Raw genomic sequence first — 20168 nt, forward strand, 5'->3', positions numbered from 1 at the left:
CACCTTAGCCACGAGGCAGTGACACAGGACAGGCTGTCCCCTCGTATACTGCTCCTCCCAGAAATGTGTCTGTGGTGCCTGCAGCACTCAGGAGGAGCTGGTACCTCTGGAAAGAAGCAAGATGAACTCAACTCTGATGCTCCAGCTGAAGATGAGCCTGTGCTTGTTCACTCTTCATTTATTGTCACAGCTGGCAGCCGAGGTTCAGACAGGCTGAAGCGCTGAAGCACAGTCCCCATCAGTCCTGCCCCACCGACAGCACCAGGGCTGAGGGCCGGGCTGGGGCTGCTGCTGCCCGGGGGATGCAGGGGCAGGCACAGTCCTTGGTAGCTCTAGCATCGACTCCTCACCTGCCCCAAGCAGGTTACCTTGCTCTGCTCCCGCTGAAAGCCATCCCTGGCTGGAGGGGGCTCTGTCCCTCCAGGCCTCCCGTGCCGGGTGCTCCGGGGGCAGCCTGGCCCCTCGCCAGCCCTGCGCTGCCCCGGCTCCTACCCCAAACCCCGCGTCTGGATCTTTCTTCCCTCTTGCACCACACCTGCGGGGCACGGAGGGGCGGCGAAGCTCAGCCCAGGTGGGAGGGACCGGGCTCCCGTTAAATCCAAGCTCCCAGAGAACCCGCTCCTTGCACAGACCCACCCTTGTGGTTTATGAGCTCCAGGTGCTGGAGGTGCTGCAGCGGAGCCGCGCAGGAGTGGGGACGAGCCGCTGCAGCCCAGGTACCTCCGAGTGCTGATTCCAGGGCCATCTCTGCCTTTGCCATGCCTCTTTCAAGTCCTTTTATTCTTTCGGTTCTCATGCTAATGCTGCGTGCAGTTCGTATCAGTTCTTCACTTCCATCCTCCTCTTGCTGCTGCTTTGCATTTAGATGGAGATTATTCTTGTGCCCTAGGAGGAATCTGCTGCAGGGCTCTCAATTAAGTCAAGACGTGGTTGTTCCTGCCCCAGCAGTGCTGCCGGTGGGCAGAAACTGAGTGGTGGTGATCCAGGGTGGGGAAGGCTGCTGGATAACGCTGGGACCAGTGGTACGGAATTATGCATACTGCTTTAGCTGAGGTTCTGAGGTTTTCTCAGTAGTCCATGGAGTTTATGACATGAGCAATTGCCTTTCTTATCCTTTTGAAGCCTATTTAAGATTTCCAGTGGTGTTTGTTGTCTGTGCATGTTTCCTCCACTGCCTCATGTGAGCTCAGCTGAGGTGAAATGGCTGGGATTTTGTGTTCCAGTGCATGATCCAGTGTCTTCTTCCTCCCTGTGGGAAGCTGTGGTGTGGGAATTGTGGGGAGCTCAAGGCAATAAAAGTGCCACGTGGGAGCAGAAGTGTCAGTGGCTGAGGCAGAGGTTTGTGTGGGGCTCTGAGTTAATCAGGCTGTTGTGGTACCACTGAACCTTCTTAAGCCACAGATAGGCCAGGAAGGTCAAAGCCCTGGGAATGGGGTCAGTAACAAAAATTCTGTGAAACCAAAACCAGGTTCTGGGCCTCCATCTTGTGTCAGAGCAGAAGGATTATCAGGAGGATGGCACAGAATCTGTGCAGGCAGGGCTCCAGGTGGGAGCCCTGCAGGTGTAGGTAGATGTATTGGGAGGAAAATGGAGTCTGAGGAGGGCAGGAAAATAATCTAGTCCCCCCCTCTAGTGCTTGGACCTAAGGGAAGAGCCTGAAGCATGTTCTGGTGCTTCATGAGGTTCCCAGGTCCAGGTGCAGCACTGTGCACTGCAGGGGATGTGCCCAGGCCAGCACAGATGTTCAGGGCCCTTCTGAAACACCTGCAGTGTGCAGAGTCCCCCATCCAGCAGCTGCCATCCTCTCCCTCCCCTTGGCACCCCTGAAATGCAGGGAAACAGCCTCTTATGCTGCAGATTCCTCTGTCTGATACTGCCTAGTCAGTCCCACAAGGGCTGGAGGGAGATGTTCCCATGGTCTCAGAGCAGAAACATCCTGGCTGGTGCTCCAACTAGCTCATTAGTGTCTGTTCCTGTAACTCATCTCAAACATTCTTAGGATTTGCTAATTTAGCCTATTTTTAGACAGACACCCTGCTCTAAAGACACTGTTGTCCCTGAGCATCCCACGTCAACTGCTCACCCACAAAGAAGGGAGGGGAAACTTCTGCTGCGCTGGGACCTCTGTTGGAAACCAGGACCAGGCTCTGTGCTGATCTCGTACCCAGAGAAGCTCTTGCCAGAGGGGAAAGAGTTGTCCCGGGAGAGGAAAAGGCCATAAGGCAGTGGGAGGGGGAGCTGCTGGAGCAGCGATTTCAACATTCCTAATAACCCGCCTCCTCCAAAGGCCTGGAGACCCTTCCAGAAGTCCAAAATGTTGCTAAACAAGCAGCGCTTTGGGAGGGGGGTGGGTGGCTCCTGCTGTGGATGCTCTCGGGTTGCACTGGAGGGTTTTTTGCTGCCCCACCAAAACATCCTGCTCTGGCATTGCTCATGCGGGTGCAGCCCCATCGTGCGGCTCCGGGGGCTGGTCAGACACAAAGATGCTGTCTGGGATTTCATAAGCGCGCTCCTTCTTCTTGCTGCTGAGATTCCTAATCGCTCATGTCTGAGCGAGGGAGGAAGCTCTGACAGACTTCCCTTCGCCCCCGGAGTGCGAGGGCAGCCCCTCCTCGGGCACCAGGTGCTGGAACCCCTTGGAGCTGGGGTATATTAATATCTGCCATGTGATACCGTGGCTCTCCCTGCTCTGCAGGGAAAATACAGCATAACCATGGGAACTTTCTTCCTCAACCCCCTCAGCACGCCCCTCTAATCCCGGCAAGTCGCCCGCAGCCCTCGCAGTGATTAAACTGTATATAATGAGCTCTGGAAATCCTGGGTGTCCCAGCAGTTCCCTCTGCCCTTCCTGGCGAGGGGATGTGTAACAGGCTTGTCATCGGGAGGCTCCCAGGGCTCACGTTGCAAGGATAAACAACCAGACTTGGCAGCTGGCTGAGCTGTTTCGGGGTCTGCTCAGACAGGGAGCGAGGCTGTGTCCCGGCTCGTATGTCTGAGCTCCAAATAACCGCGCCGGGACACCCAGCCTGCAGCTGCCGGCGATGCTGCGGGGCAGCTCTGCCCTTACCCTGCCCGAGCTGCTGCGGGGCCGGGGGTCCCACCGGGGCTCCCGGAGTTCCCGCAGATGAAGCAGGAGGGACTTTGCTCTGTGTGGATCCCCGGGCTCGGCCCGTGTGGCGTCGCGGGGCTGAGCCGTGCCCGGCGGGTTTGGGAAGGGCGGGTGGTTATCGGGGTGTGCCGGCTCAGCCCTGGCTCCAGGGCACCCTGCTTCTCCCAGCCTCGCCCAGGAGCGCCTTGCAACCCTCCAAAGCCAGCTCCCCACCTCCTGCCCCACCTGGGTGCTCCTGTGCCAGTCCTGACACCCCGAGCCCAGCTCCTTTTCCAGCCAAGCTGGGATGGAGCAGCACTGGGGTTACCGGGCTGAGCTGCAGCTCCAGCCCCACAGCCTGAGGTTCCTGCTATAGCAGGCAGGTCCCTCGCTGAGGACATTTCTAAGAGTGTCCACTTGCATGTGAAATCTGTAACTTGTCCCTTTCAGCTTAAAGAGAGTTGTGTTCCACAAATCTGCTTCCAGTAGCAGAAATTCTGCAATTTCCAGTTGGGTGTGTTTGTGCCAGCTTATATCCATCTCTTTCTGTTCTAGCCTTGACTTAGCTGAGACAACGGAGCTCCTTCCCTGGAATTTCCATACAGCCTGTCGATCTCCCAGCCCTGGCTGAGCCAGCCTGTCCAGGCATGGCTGCAGTGCTGGGGTTCCCTCTGCCAGGGCTGCCCCGATTCTGTCCCAGAGCTCGCTCTGCTGCTGCCACAGAGCGCAGGCATGGCTCATGGCACGGTGTGGATATGTGTGATACACGTTCCTACCTGTGCCTGGCCTCTCTTCCCTGCCCACTCCTCGCTGGCCTGTGCATGGGACACTGCCATTCCCAGTGATTCTGGGGAGGTTCTGATGTTTGTGGGCAGCATTTGCCTGTCCATGGCTGTGCCAGCCACCCTGTGATTCACCTCCTTCACCTCAGCCCTTCTCCCTTGCTCCTCCAAGCACAAGAGCCTGCAGCCGAGGCTCAAAATTCCTATGAGGAGCCTGGGAGACCTCTCACTTCAACCCAGAGAGGGGAAGGGAGGAGAAATGAGATTTGGAGGCTAATTCTGGCAGCATCACGCATGAGAAAGATCAAAAACTCAGGGCAGGAGTACAAGAAAGGAGGGAAGCTGTTGCGTGCATGCTCCTGGAAGCCCCGACAGCCCTGGTTCATGCATCCTGCACGTTATTTCTGTACCTACTTAAATTAAAACCAGCCTTGTCTTGCGGATGCTGACTGGAGCCAGGCAGTTCTTCTCCCCAGGGGAGAATCCAATTTTCACTCCATCTCGCTTGTGTTTTTGACCTGGAATGACTCTTCTTTTTATATTTAACAAACGATCCCTCTGAGCTTTGTACCACGCTGCACTTCTCACGCAGAGCTGGCAGTGTTGTGGCACACGGTGCCCCAAGGCAGGAGACCTTGGGTGCTTTCTCTGATTACCCGGGCTCTCTGACCACCCCTGGCAGAGCTGTGCTGTCACTCAGCTGGCGGTGACATGAACTTCTGCACATGGCCAGCCCAGCTGCTGTGGGAAAGGGGGGCTGGGTCTCAGCCTGCTCCTGGATCCACTGTGCCCTGGGGTTTGGAAACACCAAGGAAGAGCCAGGTGCTGGTGCTGGCCATGGCACAGACAGTGGGGCAGGCAGCGTGGCTTGTGGCACTGCTGCAGTCAGAGGAGGGACCCCACTACCTGCAGCCCCTCACCCACCTGCCCTCCAATTTCTGGCAGATGCCTTCACAGCTGGTTCTCCATAGAGATAACTGGCTCCAGACTTGGTCCATCTCCTCTGGGAATTGGGGCAGACCTGGCTCCTACAGTATAGCCCCAAATTCCCAGAGGTTCCCATCTCTAGGAATAATTAGCAACTATTCAGAGGTGCCTTGGACCTGTCTAATTCAGGCTGCAGAGGTGCTTCCCTTCCTGCAGCACAGCCCTTCTCTCAAGCCATTCTTGTAACTAAAACCTCTCAGAGGCTCAGGAGACACGGCGGGGGCTGGACTGACAGGAAGGTAAATGGGGTTCAGGTATTTACTCCTGCAGCTCTCTGTGCTCTCGGAAGCCCTGGAGAGGGCTTTACCTGCTGGGACTTGCCCGGGGCCGGGTGCTGACAGCAGCAGCAGACAGCAACGATGTTTTACTTCTAATTCCCTACACTTCACGATCCCGGGGTATTCCGGGTGCCTCTCCAGCAAGATATGAGGCTTCTCCGGGGTTATATAACTCACCCAGAGCACAGCTGCTTTGTTTTGAGCTACTCTCCGTACCTGTTCTCAACACCTGGTGAGGCAATTAGTCACCAATTACAGTCAGTGACGCAGGGCACCAGCCCAGCTCCTGCCTGCACCCACGGGGCTGAGGGACTGCCTGCCTTGGGGCAACGTGTCTCTTTCCTAATCCTGTGACTCCATCGTTAATCAGCCCAGGATAAGGTAGTAAGTAAGTCCATCGTTGGAGGCTGATGCAGTACAGGACAAATATTCTATGAAGTGTACCCCTCTGTTTGTGAGTGTCACACAGCAAATCTGTGTGGGATAGGGAGCCCTGAGCTGTGGTCCCCACCAGCACTGCCCTCCCCAGGCACCAGAGAGGATGGTGTGGTGCTGGCACAGGGACTGTGCTGGGCCTGGATGTACCCAACACGGAGGCGCTGGGCTTGGCTGCCACAGTGGGTATGGAGGGAGACAGGGTTATTGCCCTCATCCCAAGCCAGAGGAGTGAGGGTCCCTCTGTGTTTGGTGGCAGCATGTTGCTGAGGGATGGCTGCTGCCAAGCAGGAGGGGAGCAGCAGTTGGGGGAACCCCATTTGATTGCTGATGCAATGGGGCAACTTCCCCACCTCCAGTCAGTATCCCAACACCCTTTTTCCCAGACCCCTGGGGGAAGCTGACCTCAATCCATAGGATTTTATAATGGGGAATTAAAAGATACTTTCTGCCTAAAGCAAAACCAGGGACTATTCAAAATGTATCTGCAGTCAGATTCTTTGAACAGCACCATGAGTGAGGCAACAGCCACGTCCGCAGGCTTCCAGACTCACGTTGTACCAGGAAAATAAAATCCTGGATTAGCTGTACACCCACTTGCAGGACACTGCCCTGGCAGGCAGCTCCAGCTCTCTGCCCTGCAGGGCTCCAGGCTTGCTGGCTGCCCTTGGAAGGCTCCCAGGGGTTAAGGGTCCCATGGGAAGGCTGTTAGAGCCTTCATTTCATTCTTAATCCAGAAAATTAGCAAATAAGAGCAGGATTCCATTTCAAGCCTTTGAATCCTGAAAAGCTGTTGCCAATGCGTCTTTCGTGTGCTTGCCTTGCTGCTCTGTGGCACTGGGAGCTGGAGGGGGTGGAAAAGCAGGACAGGGTCACTTGTTTTCATATGAGCTGAATTCCAGCTTTCACTCCAAATCCCTGTTTTTATAGACTTTTCCGCTGAAGTCTGCTCCTGCCCGGGGCATGCCTGTGTAACCGCTCCTCTCTGCATTCCTCAGATTCTTATTCCGCTGGAGACTGGATTGAAGAGGGGTCTGAGGTCCCTGGTGGAGGAAGGAGGTGAGGAAGAGAGGGAGGAGGTTTCCCTTGGCCTCTAAGCTGTGAAACCGGAAAACCAAACCATGTCACAGGTCATAGAATCCCACGTGTTACGTGTTGGACAGACTGTGTGTATTTCCTCACCGGAGGAAAGCAAGAGCCGGTACCCGGGCTGCTCCACGCTGCCAGGCAAGTACGTCTACTACTCCACGGAGGCCTGGACTGACCCCCCCTCCATGGTGGTGCATCACAAGGCTCACCTGCTCCCCAGTGGCAGAGCATACGGAGCCCAGCCCGTGTCAGAGCATGCGGCTGCTCACACGCAGGGGAAGGGCCAGCAGAATTCCTCCTTGGAGAAACCCCCTGCCCTGTGCCAGCTGAAGGAGGAGGAGAACACCTGTGCAGACCCTGAGGCTCAGCCCATGTCTCCCTCCCTGGATGTAACCATAGAGACTCTGAACCAGATGATTCTAGAAATCGATCCGACCTTCCAGCCGCTGCCGTGCAGGCCGGTGAAGGATGCAGCCCAGCCTGCTGCTCAGGGTGACACAGTGGCTACCAAGAAGCAGGACCTGGAGGCAATAGGTGAGGCAAGGGCAGCACTGGGGCTGTGGAGCTGGTGAAGCTCCCATTGGTGAAAAAGCTCCCCAGAGCCTGGGGCAGAGGGGTCGGGCGCTCTCCTGTCCCCTGGACCCACACGAGGTCCTGTGCTCCTGGAGAGGCTGGAAATGGGCATCAGGGACATTCCCCACTGTCCCCAGGGGGATCAGCCTGACATAAGGGTTCAGTGCTCCCATGGTCCTGGTCTGATCGCTGTTGATATGTCTCATGTCCAGACAGCTCAAAGGGGTCCAGAAGGGAACAGGGAAAACAGCCTTTAGTTCTACCTGATGTTCGTTTCCCTGTGTTTGAAGAAAACGATTCTCATTACAAATGGGACTTGCAGCTCTTGGAAAACTTCTTATCCCAGCTGTCACCACCAGTGACTGGACCTGGGTTCTGGCTGCCCAGCGAGGACCCTTCTCCCCTCAAGGGCAGCAGAACCTTTCTCAGAGTCACACTTGACCTGTGGGAGCACATGGATTTGCAGCCAGATTTCCAGAGCCCTGGGCTAAGGTATCCAGTGTTGCACAACCATCCCATTTAAGTGTTCCCAACTCTTTTGCCAGGGAAATTCATTTTCCAGGGCTTACGCACTCCCCGGGCAGCATACCTGGCATAGGCAAGGCACCAGCAGCACATACCAGCCCTGTCTCTGCTCACGAGTGCCTTATGTGAACCCTTGAGCAACTCTTCCCTGTCATCCCTGCGAGCCAAGCTCTGATTTGTGAGCTTCTCCTGATCCAAGTATTCCTGCCTGGGCTCTCCTGCTCGTTTTAGGTGTTCAACACCCTGTGGACGGGCAGCCCCAGCACATGGGGGAGCTGACACTGCTGACAAGACAGGTCTAGGGTGGTTAAGGTGCCTCAGGTCTCCCTGCTTCCCAAAAGCCTTATTGCCTGTCCCTGTCTTTACACATGGAAATACCCTGACAATCAGCCCCCAGGCTTCTTTCCACCACAAGGTCAAATCTGAGGATGTTAAAGACAAGAAAAAAAATTCAATTCTCCCTGAATCCATATGCAAACATGAGGATGGCAGGGCTGGAGCAGGATGAGGTGGGTGTGAGGGTCCAGGTGCTGCAGCAGGACAGCAGCACTTCAGGAGCCAGGCAATTCCAGAGCAGACAGTGTCCCTGCTTCCTGCTGCAATGGACAGGGTGGCCTTGCAGATAAAATACCGTGACAAAGTGCAGATTCTGCTCAGTGCCTGACCTACTCCACTGCCCCACTCGTGCACTGCTGGAGTCCCAGGCGGCTCCGCAGGTAACGTGCTGTGCTAGTGGTCTGGAGAATCTGGCTCCAAGTGTGGAACTGAACATCTGGAAACCTGGCCGCAAATTCAGTGGGAAAATCCTCACTCCAGCTTTCATTTTCTTTTAACAGCTCTTGTTTTTTTACACAAACTTCCTCCTATAGTGCAGCGTCCCTGTTCACTCACCTCCTCCTGCTCCAGCCCTGCAACCTGTGCCCTGCTGTGAGGGTGGGCAGGGACTGATGGTGCCCAGGAGAGGCCTGTTCTTGTCTTGTCTAGTGGAGACCATGAGGAAACTTCAAACATGCACTCGATCCTGATGGGTCCATTCCAACTCAGCATAGTCTGTGATTCTGTGAAATGCTGCAGCAACAGGAGGCATGTTCATGAGAGGCACTATTCCCTCTGGATCCTTCTAGTTCCTAGAGGAGAAAGGAGATCTCAGATCTTGGCTTGCGTGACATCTGGGCTCCTTGTTTGTGGCACTTTTGCCACTCCTTGATGCTGGAAAACTTGCCAAGGTCTTGAGCAAATATTTGAGGTTTAACCACAGGTGATAAGAGGAGCAAAGGCAGAGAAGTAGGAGGTAAAAGGCCTCCTGAGCCTGGTGCACAGATGCTTGTCAGTTCTTTAAAGAGAATTAAAATCCCAGTTTCTTTCTCCTTTTGGGGACACATTGACCAAAAGCATCTGGCCAGCTGGCTGCAAGGGTTTGTGCACTGGTTCCAGGACACAGAGCTACCCCGAGGCTGGGCACCGGAGGAGCTGCTGCTGGCAGCAAGGCTGTAGAGGTGCAAGGCTCTGGCTCTGTCCTGCCATGATCCAGCTGTGTCCCCACTGCAAACCAGCCCTCCTGGCTCACCCAGCACCTCCTTGGTGCTCATGGCTGCCCGCGTTTATCCAATCTCCTGCTGGGAATGGCATAGAGAAGGGGCTCAGGGAGTAACTTCTGTACAGCCCTGTGCTTTTCCTGCTCATCCAGCTCTGTGCCCCAGAGCTCAGGTTGTTGCTTGCAGTAGCCAGCACCAGAAGCTCCCTCACAGCCAGCTCCATCAGGACCTGTCACACCCTGGGCAGGGAGCTCAGGGCTGTCAGAGCAGTTTGTCTTTGCTGCAGCAAAAAGGATTTTCCCTCTCTGAGAAACACCTTTGAGAAGGAGAACTTTCCTGAACTCCATGGCAGGGCAAGAGCCAGGCGCTAAAAGCAAAGCTGGGCAGGTCCAGACTGGAAGGGAGGTGCACACCTCTGGCGCTGGAGTGATTAACCACGGGAGCAGCTTCCCTGGGATGTGATGAATCTGCTGTTGCTGCAAGCGCTCAGATCAAGTCTGAGTGTCTCTTGCTAAAAGACCTCTTCCAGCTCAGCCAGAAATTCTGGCTTTGTCCGAGGAAGGACATGCATCAGGCATGATGAGGAACCCTGCTGAGGTTCCACTGAGGGTTTTGGACAGGAGATGCTCTGTCAGGTGTGTTCCATGTCACTAATGGCAAGTGGAGGGACTGGCTCTAAGCACAAAGAAGGAAGAATCCCACAGCTGGACACAGGCACTTGAAAGTTACTTCCCTAGAGAGATTTGTGCACGGTGGGAGAAAGGAGGAGGGAGCAGCCAGCCCCTGCCCGGGTCTGTGCTTGCTGCCAGCATAGCTGGTCCTGTAGTGGACACCAAGAGTGTTATAACTGCCCCTGTCCCATGTGGATTTCCTCTGCCTCACTGCCACAGTGTGGATGGAAGTCCAGCTGTACCTGGAGCCAGGTGACATCCCCCTGCTCCTCTGTCCAGGATGTGCAGGGCCACCCTCTGAACCTGACGTCACCCCGGGGGGAGCAGCCAGGTGTTTTTCTCTTGAGTCAGGTACAAACAGAGCAGCTGCTGGAAGGAACACCCACCTCTGGCTGCAGGTCTTGGCAGGTCCTGGCTGGGTAATGCTGGCGAGGGGGGTCTGAGCAGCCAGACATGACTGCACGTAACCCCCTTCCCTGGGAGCCTGCCAGCACTGGGGGGATGGGGGGGGTCACTTCACCTCGGGATCTGTGAGGAATCAGCCCCCACGGGGTCTCAACAAAGGGTAGTGCTGGACCCCCCAGCCCTGCAGAGAGGGAGCCAGAATTCACAGCAGGAAGAACATATGCATGTTCCTCACAGAGCTTTGCTAAGGAGCCCAGCTTGCACCCCATATCCTTCATGACCTCCCCTCTCTCTCTCTCTCTCTCTCTCTCTGCAGACATCAAGTACATAGAGCTGACACCGGGAAGAGCCACGGGGCCCGACCTGCCACAGGGCTCCCCCAGCCCTTCAGGCACCCCATTCTCCAGGTCCCCCCAGGCCAACACCTTCCTGCCCCAAAAAGGGGCACTCGGAGGCAAATACAGCACCAGTGACAGTGTGGTTTTCTCGAGCCCACCTGGACCCTCAAGCCCCCAGTCGGCTGCCCTGAGCTGTAGCAAAGCATCCGAGAGCACCAGCGCACCCTGGCAGTGCCTGGCAGCACACACAGACCCAGCCTCCTACAGCCCCGGGGCCCTCAGCACCTCCCCAGGTGTTGACAATCTGCTGAAGCCCGTGCAGGTGTTGAGGACCCGGCAGAGGGGCAGCTGGGTGTCCCAGCTCTCCACGAGCCCTGGCTCTGACACCAGCTACATCCTGGGCAGGTAAATGCCGCCTGTGCCTGGTGCAAGGGGCACAGGGCAGTACCTCAAGTCCCTCATTCCTTGGGCTGGGAGATGATGCCTCGCAGGGTTGGTGCAGTCGTTGGGATGGTCTCTGTGTGTGAACAGCCCCCTGATCTCTGCTCCGTCTCCCTCTTGCAGCAGCACCCACTCGCTCCACAACGAGGACTCGGATGCTTCGGCCGCTGCCTCCCCATCCACCGCCAGCTCCCTGGGCAGCCCCTGCTCCCCTTCCTCTGGCGTCTTGTCTCACTCCAGGGAAGCTTTTGCCCAGAGTCCCTCACAACCCTGGGCAGGCGGCTCCCTCAGCACCAGCACCTCCCTGGCCCAGAAGGGCCAGGCCAGCAGCTGCCCCCCCTCCATCCTCACCTCCGCTGCCGACATCCCGGTGCTGCTGGTGAACGGGTGCCTGAAACAAGGAGATGGAGCCTCCCGGCTGGCCAAAGCCTCCCCCAGCTCTGCCACGCAGCCCCCCCTGCCCGGCTGCAGCCCAACCTCGAGGCTCGGTGGCCTGAACAACGCGCTGTCAGCACCTGCACTCAGCTGCCTCTCAGACAGTGAGTCATGGGGCAGGGAGGGGACGAGCTGCAGACCCCAAAAGCTGCTGGGAAAGGGGGAGCAAACCCCATTTTCCCTCCGCTTTAGCTGTGGATGATAGACACAAAGGATGAGAGGTCCTTGCTGGAGCTCTTTGCTGTGTCTTCCCATAGTCCAGGTGGTCTCCAGTTTGAGGCTGGTGACCCTGGATTAGCCACAGCTTTCTGCCCAGCGGTGTCCTGGGGCATGGGCTCAGCAGCCAGGAATGTTCTGCACCCTCCAGGAGATGCAGATGTACCTATTTATAGTACCTGAGAATGAGAAACATCATTCTGTCCTGTCCTGCCTGTTTGCCGACTCAGACCGGGTCGGGAGGAGGGATTGGGGTTCCCGTTTGCTCTGAGGACACCAAAAGGTACCAGGGTTCACAAGGTCCCCCATTCAAGGGCAAACACTGGAGTTATTGTTCTCTGGAGGAGATGAGCAGAGGCAGCTCTCGGGGCAGAGGGTTTTAATTGGGATTCTTGTGGGAATAGCAAGAGTGTGTGTGGATCAGATCCTGGTGTAAATCCCATGGTCCAGTGGACTGTGCAGGGCTGGGCAGGCTGGCACTGCCAGGGGATTCCATGTGACCCTCTCTGCACTACATCAGAGCCTGCCAAGAGAGATAATTACATGGGAATGAGCTATTCTGAGGAGTGGGGAGGAAAGGATTCAAAAGGATTGAAAAACCTTCAGCCCTGGCCAGCCTGAGACAGAAATGTCTTTGCTGGGCTCTGCCATCCGTGGAGGTCCTTCAGGTTCCTGCTGGCCTTGACGTCCTGTGGTCTCCTGCAGGTCCCCTGAAGGCTGGGCAGCCCACCATGAAGTTTGTGATGGACACATCAAAATACTGGTTCAAGCCAAGCATCAGCAGGGACCGAGGTGAGGCAGGAAAGGCTCCATGGGTGTGACCCCACCTCGGGCTCTGGCCTGTCCCTGGAGTTCTCCAGTGTCCCTGTGGGGATTCGGTGGGGGCAAATCAAAGCCTGCTGGGGGTTGTTGGGTGTGGAGGGACCCTGTCGCAGGTTGTGGGAGGGTGGCTCAGAAACAAGGGCTGTGCCACAGCCCCTCTGTGTCCTCCAAGTCCAGCAAAGCTTCTCCTGCCTGTCACACAGCATGGCCTGGGCAGGGGCTGAGTTATCGTGGGGACTGCAGGGACCTGTGGGACCAAGCCAGGGCCCTGCAGGGATGCTGCAGCTGGTGCCACACAAGGGATGTGCGTGTCCTTGGCACACGCTCCAGAGCTTTTCCTGCTGCTGCCAAGGAGTGACTCCCTGCAGAGCACCAGGGCACAGCACAGGCAGGTCCCACCTGCTGTGTTTGGCTGAGCCCCTGCCTGTGCTCTGACAGCAATCCAGCTGCTGAGGGACAAGGAGCCGGGCACCTTCCTCGTGAGGGACAGCACCTCATTCCGGGGCTCCTTTGGACTGGCCATGAAGGTTCCTGGCTCTCCATCCAGCAGCCAGACAGGTACGGGGGTGCAGACGGGGGGGTGCTTCAAGGGTGTAACTGGAACTACTCAAACTAAAGCCAGATGAGAAGCCACAGGACTCTGGCATGTGGGAGGTGCTGGCACCGAGTGGTCTGTGGGTGCCCGTTCCACTTCTCACAGGGGCTGGCACTGTGGTAGTGGCACAAAGCAGCTCCAGTGGTGCCCTGGGATAGGACTCTGGGATGGGCTGGGATGACACAGTGGCACTGGGGCTGGTGCTGATTATGGTCCCTCTTACAGGTGAGGACAGCAGTGACCTCGTCCGGCACTTCCTCATTGAGTCCTCCACCAAAGGGGTTCACCTGAAAGGTGCCAGCGAGGAGCTGTATTTTGGTAAGGATGGTGCTGTTGCCCACAGCAGCCCTGGCAGCCCCAGGAGCTGCTCCCAAAGGCCCTGGAAGCACCAGCCAGGACCAGATGAATGTGTTGCATGCCTGCCAGCACAGGAATCCCCCAGCCCCAGGTCCTGCCTCTACTTCCTTGACAGTGAGACCATGGTAGTAGCTCCACAGCAGGAGCATGAGCTCTCTGGGACACTGTTGCAGGGTGGAGGTGTGTGGGTGGGGGGTTCCAGGCAGCAGCCCCCACCCCAACTCTGTGTTCTGGTTGCAGGGAGCCTCTCTGCCTTCGTCTACCAGCACTCCATCACCCCGCTGGCACTGCCCTGCAAGCTCAGCATCCCCACCCGAGGTAGGTGACAGGACAGGAGGGATGCTCCTCCCCAGCTCCGGGGAGGTGGGCACGGTGGACGCTGTGGGGAGGGGTCTGAGCCTCCCCGGGTGCCTGTGAGGGGCTGCTCCCCTGCTGCAGGTGGAGCAGGGACCTGCAGAGCTGACCTGGGGACAGGACAGCAGTGACTCCCTTCTGCTGGGGATAGGGAGAGGGCAAGGGAAGTAGGAGTGGGAGATCAGAGGTGAGCAGAGGGAAATGAAGGACAGTTAAGTTAATTACTGCTCTAAACCCCTGCAATTAGAATGGTCCTGGGCCTTTGAGCCTCTTGTGAGATAAGGAACGGCCAAAGAGGTGACCAGCTCAGCCCTGCCTGTGGCATTACTGCTCCTGCTTGTCCTTTGTGCAGATCTCGCTGATGGAGAGGACAGCCCTGACTGCGCTCCTGAATCTGCACTGTCCCTGGCCAGGAGAACTGCAGGTGAGGACACTAGCCAGCTGCTGGCCCTGGGGACAGCCCAGCTGGCAAGAGCTGGAGCCTTGGGCACATTGTGACAGCAGCAGATCACCCCTGTGCAGTGGTGGGCACTGGTGTGACATCCCCCTCCAGCTTCCCTGTGGGGCTGGAGATAGCTGCAGGATTTCTGCAGATTTTTCCCTGGGGTGCAAGGGAACCTGATATTTTTAAGGAAAGGAGACTTTGGGTCCTCAAGATGCTTGAAAGCAGTGTTCTTGAGGTCATGAGGCTGATAAAAGACCCCCGGGTTCCACAGTTTTTTAAAGAGTTCCTGATTTTTAAGCCTCTCTCCTGATGGGCTTTAATGGGGTGGAACAGCTGGAGCTTTAGGAGAGGGATGGGCAGTCAGGGGCTGGTGAAATTGCTGAGGGAGCTTATGGGGCACATGTGGGAATGACAGAGCAGGATGGGGAAGGGTCTGTGCACCTCAGCCTGGGTGGGCTCCAGGTAAGAGCAAAGAACAAAGGGCAGGAGACCACACGGATGGGTCACAACACAGGCTGGGGAGCTGGGGAGTGCTTTGTTTTGCTGGAAATTCTGAAAAATCAGTTGGCAAGCTGGAAAGTTTAGTTTGACCCAGAACAGCCCTTTAAACAGCTCAATCAGCCTGAAATGTCATGTTTTAGGTTGGCCTTCAGCCCTTTGTTGGCTTGGGGTATTTCTGCTTTTCATTAAAGGAAATATGTAATAAACAGAAAAAAAACCAAAAAACTAGCAAATGTGACATTTAGAAACGGGAAATTAAATACTTTGACTTTTACAACAATTAGTGCAAAGAATTAAAGTAAACCAAACTAAATTAGTGAAGAATTTCTGAGTCACCAAATCTTTTAATTTTTGTCAAAACAAACCTGACCCGGGTCTGTGTGAGGGATCTGCAGGATGACCCCTGGGACCCAGCCCTGGGTCTGGCCTGTGTCACATCCGTGCTGAGCCGGGCCCTGTGCTGTCCTTGCAGTGTGCAATGTCCTGTACCTCAACTCGGTGAATGTGGAGACACTGACAGGAGCCCCAGCCATTCTGAAAGGCATCTCCTGCACCTTGGAGCTGGAAACACTGCCCACCCCCATCCTGGTGCACTTCAGGGTGACAGAGCAGGGCGTCACGCTGACCGATGTCCAGAGGAAGTAAGAGCCCAGAATGGGCCAAGGGGGTGGCCTGGGAGGGGGTTCATGGAGAGGCAGCTCATTCCTCACCTCCCAGCCTCAGGAAAATTGGACAAACCCATATCATGATCCAGGGATGGGCTTGACCCCTTAACAAGGGATGATGTGTTTGGTGGCATCGCAGGGGTGGGATGCAGGAACCAGCTACACCCAGGGCTGGGATTTTGGGTTACCTTGAGTCCCTCAGTCTCCCACAAGCACAGCAGGGCTTGGATTTGCAAATTTGTGTCCTTGCCCAGGCCCTTCCCTTTCCTAACAATTCCCTTTCCTCTTCCAGGGTGTTTTTCAGGCGACACTACCCCTTGGCTGCTGTCAGGTTCTGTGGGATGGACCCTGAGAACAGAAAGTGAGTTTTGGGCTGCCGTGCCTGCCTGAGCCACCTGCTGTCCTCCCTTCCCTGTGGTTCCCAGTGCCTCTGCACGCCTTCAAATCCCAATTTCCATAAAACTGCCCTGGGCACACTGTGCTGGGGTGGATCTAAACATAACCCTTGGCTTTGCAGCTGATGGAATGAGTTAAACATCAGCCTTTGAGCAACTCCAATTCTGTTCTTCCCCCAGGTGGCAGAAGTACTGCAAGTCCTCCAGGTAAGAGCAGGGACCTCCTGCATGGAGTGGGGGGCTGAAATCTGGGGGAATGACGCTGCTTTGGGAAGTGGCTGCACTGCAGAGCAGCAAAGAATGAATTTAAAAATGTGGAGGGGATGTGATAAAAGTTACCATGGTGGCAGGATGAGGCGTGGGACTGATGGGTGAAGCTTTGGAGGGGGTTGCTCTGTAGGTTTGGATGAGAGGTTTGGCTGAGCCCAGTTTTCCACATCCCCTTGTGCAGAACCCCCCGTCCAAATCCCTCAGCCTTCCCAGGGACTTGTCCTGGGCTCAGGATGTGAGTTTATATCTGGCTCTACCTTGTGCTCAAGAAGCTTTTCACAGCTGGGGAAGCCTTGCCAAAAATACTCCTCCCGGCTGCTTGGCTTCCAAGGAAACGTGATTGGGGAGTGGGCCAAGGTGGAATTGCTGGAACTGGGATTTGGCTTTGTGGCTGGTCTGGTTTCAGCCTATTCCTTCAGATTCCTGGATGCAAACTGAATAAGCCTCTTCTCTTTCTCAAAGAATCTTTGGCTTCGTGGCCAAAAGCCAGACAGACTCGGAGAACCTCTGTCACCTGTTTGCAGAGTACGACACCGTGCAGCCAGTGTCCCTTGTCATCGACCTGCTCCGCCAGCTCCTGCCCAGCCCATAGGGACAGAACCCTGGGATGCTCAGGGCCAGCAGCTGCCCACACACTGCTGAGCTTCTCCTGCTCCCCTTCTCCTGCTTCTGGGTTGCATTTGCAACAGCATGTATTTAGACTTTTTTGTTATGCACCATCACATCAGGAGTCTCAGCTAAAGACATTCAGCTCTGGGATGAGATGCTCCTCTGAGTCTCTCTGTGGGGCACTGGCTGCCCTGGGGAAGGGACAAGAGCTGTCTGGGAGGAACAGCTGTGCTCTCTATGGAACCACTGTCCCTCAGCTGGATCATATGCTCTGAAGGACCACAATACTCTGGCTGGGGTTTCTGCCAGCCCTGAAGTCTCCTGTTCTTGGGGTGTCTGGGCTGAGGGAGGTCATGAAGCTGAGCTGAGCTCCCACCATTGGGGATACAGCTCTGATGCCCCAGTGCTGCAAGAGGAAAAGTCTGGGGGAGGAATCACCCCCTGAGCAGCACAAAGAGGCAGCTTTGCAAATCAAAGTGTATAAAATTACAGAGTCCTGCTGGAAACCTGCTTCCCTCAAGGAGCAAGCAGCATCCACAGGCAGGAATGACAGAGCAGCGCATTTTTCCTGGTGCTGGGAAATTCTCCTGCCCTTTGATGCAGCTTGGGGTTGCGGGCGGGCTCGACCTCCCAGCATTACAGAGAGCTGGGAAATAAATGGTGACATTTTCATGACAGTGAAACATCGGGTTTTTGGAAATGACTTGCCTGAATTTGGGCCGGATTCTCAGATGACGTAAATTGGCAGGGCCTTGAGGAAGATGGTGCTGCAGTGATCTGCAGCAGCTGAAGGGTCAGCTCTTGCTGTAGCTCAGAGCAGAAAGTGTCTCTGAGGCCACCATGCTCTTCTCTACCTTAGTTCTCGTTTGGTGCCTCTGCATTGGTTTTATTTTGGGTCCCTATGTTAACAAACGCTCTCAGGGGTGTTTCCAGTAAAGCAGTAGAACATTTATCCTGCCACAGGCACCACAGGGATGGCAGCAACAGAGACACTCTGCTTCAGAGCAGCTGAACAGATGCACCCATGGCAGAGTCCCTCTGCTCCAGCCAGGCTGTGGAGCAAGTCCAGCTGCGGCCACCCTTCACAATGACCAAACCAGATATTGGGGTCACTGTTGGGGGAGTACATGGGGCTCCAAGAGGAGACAGGAGCAGCTTGGTCCCCCTGGTCCCTCTGCCCAGAGCTCTGCTCAGCCACAACCCAGCACTGCAGGGTGGGCTCAGGAGCTGGTGCCCAGGGAAACCAGGTGCCTCTGCTGTTCCCATTGTGCTGCAGGGACCGGGGGGCTGCAGTTCCCCAAGGTCACAGGCAGCTCAGGCTGTGGGAACCTTAGCCCTGAGACCTTGGGGCAGCCCCAGGACCCCCAGAACTGGACTCTGTTGAGTTTATCATGTTGCTGGTCAGGATCATCAACTGGGAATGGGGACAGGCAAAGGCTTTGGCTCCACATGATAGTTTGGGGGGTTGTGCTGCCCCTCCCCCCTGAGCCCAGCCAGCCCTGGTCCATCAGCACAGGGCCAGGGCACGGGGCCAGGCTCCAGGAGCACTGGTGTCGGCCCTGGTCTGGTGGTCAATTGGCCATGCCAGCAGATTTCTGGGCTGTCTGTTTTGGCTGTGGCCACCTCCAGCTCTGTCCTTGCAGTGTTTGCACAACACCAGCACCACCAGCTGCCTGGCTCTGGTAACCGGAGCATTGGGCTGGCAGCAGCCCCAGATGGTGCTGCCAGGCCTGGGAGCCACCAAAGGGACTTGGTGAACTCCTGGGCCATGACCCCCTCCAGCACTGGGAGAGAGCCAAGCCATGACCAGGAAGTGTGTGGTTATCGCAATTTCTGTGCCTGGGCATCTCCCACCTGCATCCTGACACCCTCCCAAAACACTGAGCGGGGCTGGAGATGCCAAGTGCACCCTGGCACCAGCAGGCACCTGCACATGTGTCTTGGGCTGCACCTTGTCAAGGCTGGTGGCACTGCCTGGCCACGAGCCCACGGCCCTGGAGCAGCCGGTGCCTGTCCCTGTGTGCCCCTGAACTTTGAAGCCAGTCCAGGGTCCCCTTTCCAGCCTGGCGCCGTCTCCGGCCCTGTCGCGGCTCCATGGCGCTGTGCGGGGCCAACGGTGACGATCCTCCCAGTGGCACCAGTGGAGACGCTGAGCTGGGAGTCATGAGGAAGCAAGAAATCATTTGTTTCCCTCCCCACCCCTGCTCAGTGAAGTTCTTCCAGAGGCTTGTGGCCTCCTGGCTTTCCAAATCCAATGCAGGACGAAGAGACCAGGTCCTTGGGCAGAGGTGGTGACGGGAGCTTGTCCCCACACCAGTGGGATCCTACAGCCCCCTTGCTCCTGCTCTACCTCCCTCCTCTCCCACAATTTAAAGCCATAAAAGATACAACACACTCAATAGAAACACATCAAATAACGGGAAATTAAATACAGTAATCACCTTTTTTGAGGATACAAAGGTTCAAGTGTACTGTAAAAGGTCGGTGCTACACGGGAATCTGATGATGGGCTTGGCCCAGGAGGGACGAACATAGACCCCCTTGGGCACCTGGGGACAGGCTGGGGATGGGGGACACTGGTACATGGTCATGTGTAAATACAGCCCTAAACTACAGGAGAGACGCTACGAAATGCTTGAGCCCTCAGAGCGGGACACAGAATGTGCCCTGGTGCATTGGCATTGCCAGGAGCCCCAAAACAAGAAGGGTCCTGCTGGACCCACCCCAGTGCATATGGGGAGCGGCCAAGTAGCCAAGGCCACCAGGCTGGCATTGCCACTGCACTGTGTCCTGCTGTGGACAGTGGGGACTGGCACTGGGATTGGCCCTGGGAATCCCTTCCTTGGTGCAGTGCCTCTGAGGGACTGAGGGGTGGCAGAGGCAGGGACCCCCCTCCACACCGAGGACTGTCCTGGCACATTGACTCAGTTTAGATGTTGTGTGTGAGCAGGGCCACGGGCAGCTAGGGCAGGCGGAGATCTGGCAGGGCACAGGGCAAGCAGGGGATCAGGAGGGCAGAGGGTGTTTCACTAAAACTGAAACACTTCGTTCCTATTGGGGGGCCTTGGACAGGACAAATCCACATGGAAAACCAAAACCTACCACTGAGGCCATGGAGCCAGAGGGGGTGTCAGGAGGGGACTAGGGAAGTCCCCTACGTCTTTGGCACACTTTCCACAGCATTTTTATGTGAAAAATTTCCATCCCAGCTTAGAGAAAAACCAGGTACAAAACCACTGATAATTTCTCAGCTGAGAACTTTGTGCTGGTGAAATCTGTAGATCCCATCACAGAGACATTGCAGAATCCATCCCAGTTTTGTCACATTGGCCAAGAAGAGAAGACACAAAGCATCAC

At 56.2% G+C, this 20168-nt stretch overlaps 1 protein-coding gene across 1 annotated transcript; it reads left to right on the forward strand.

Moving 5' to 3' along the window:
- Positions 1-6691: 6691 nt before the first annotated feature.
- Positions 6692-16794, forward strand: TNS4 (tensin 4). Its single transcript, XM_062507918.1, has 12 exons — positions 6692-7193; positions 10685-11111; positions 11271-11686; positions 12504-12590; positions 13059-13178; positions 13441-13533; positions 13813-13890; positions 14279-14350; positions 15345-15513; positions 15830-15898; positions 16113-16139; positions 16665-16794. The coding sequence occupies exons 1-12, from the start codon at positions 6692-6694 to the stop codon at positions 16792-16794; spliced, it is 2190 nt and encodes a 729-aa protein (XP_062363902.1).
- The last annotated feature ends 3374 nt before the right edge of the window (positions 16795-20168 follow it).

The sequence above is a fragment of the Cinclus cinclus genome, chromosome 24, assembly GCF_963662255.1.
Source record: "Cinclus cinclus chromosome 24, bCinCin1.1, whole genome shotgun sequence".
Lineage (NCBI taxonomy): Eukaryota > Metazoa > Chordata > Aves > Passeriformes > Cinclidae > Cinclus > Cinclus cinclus.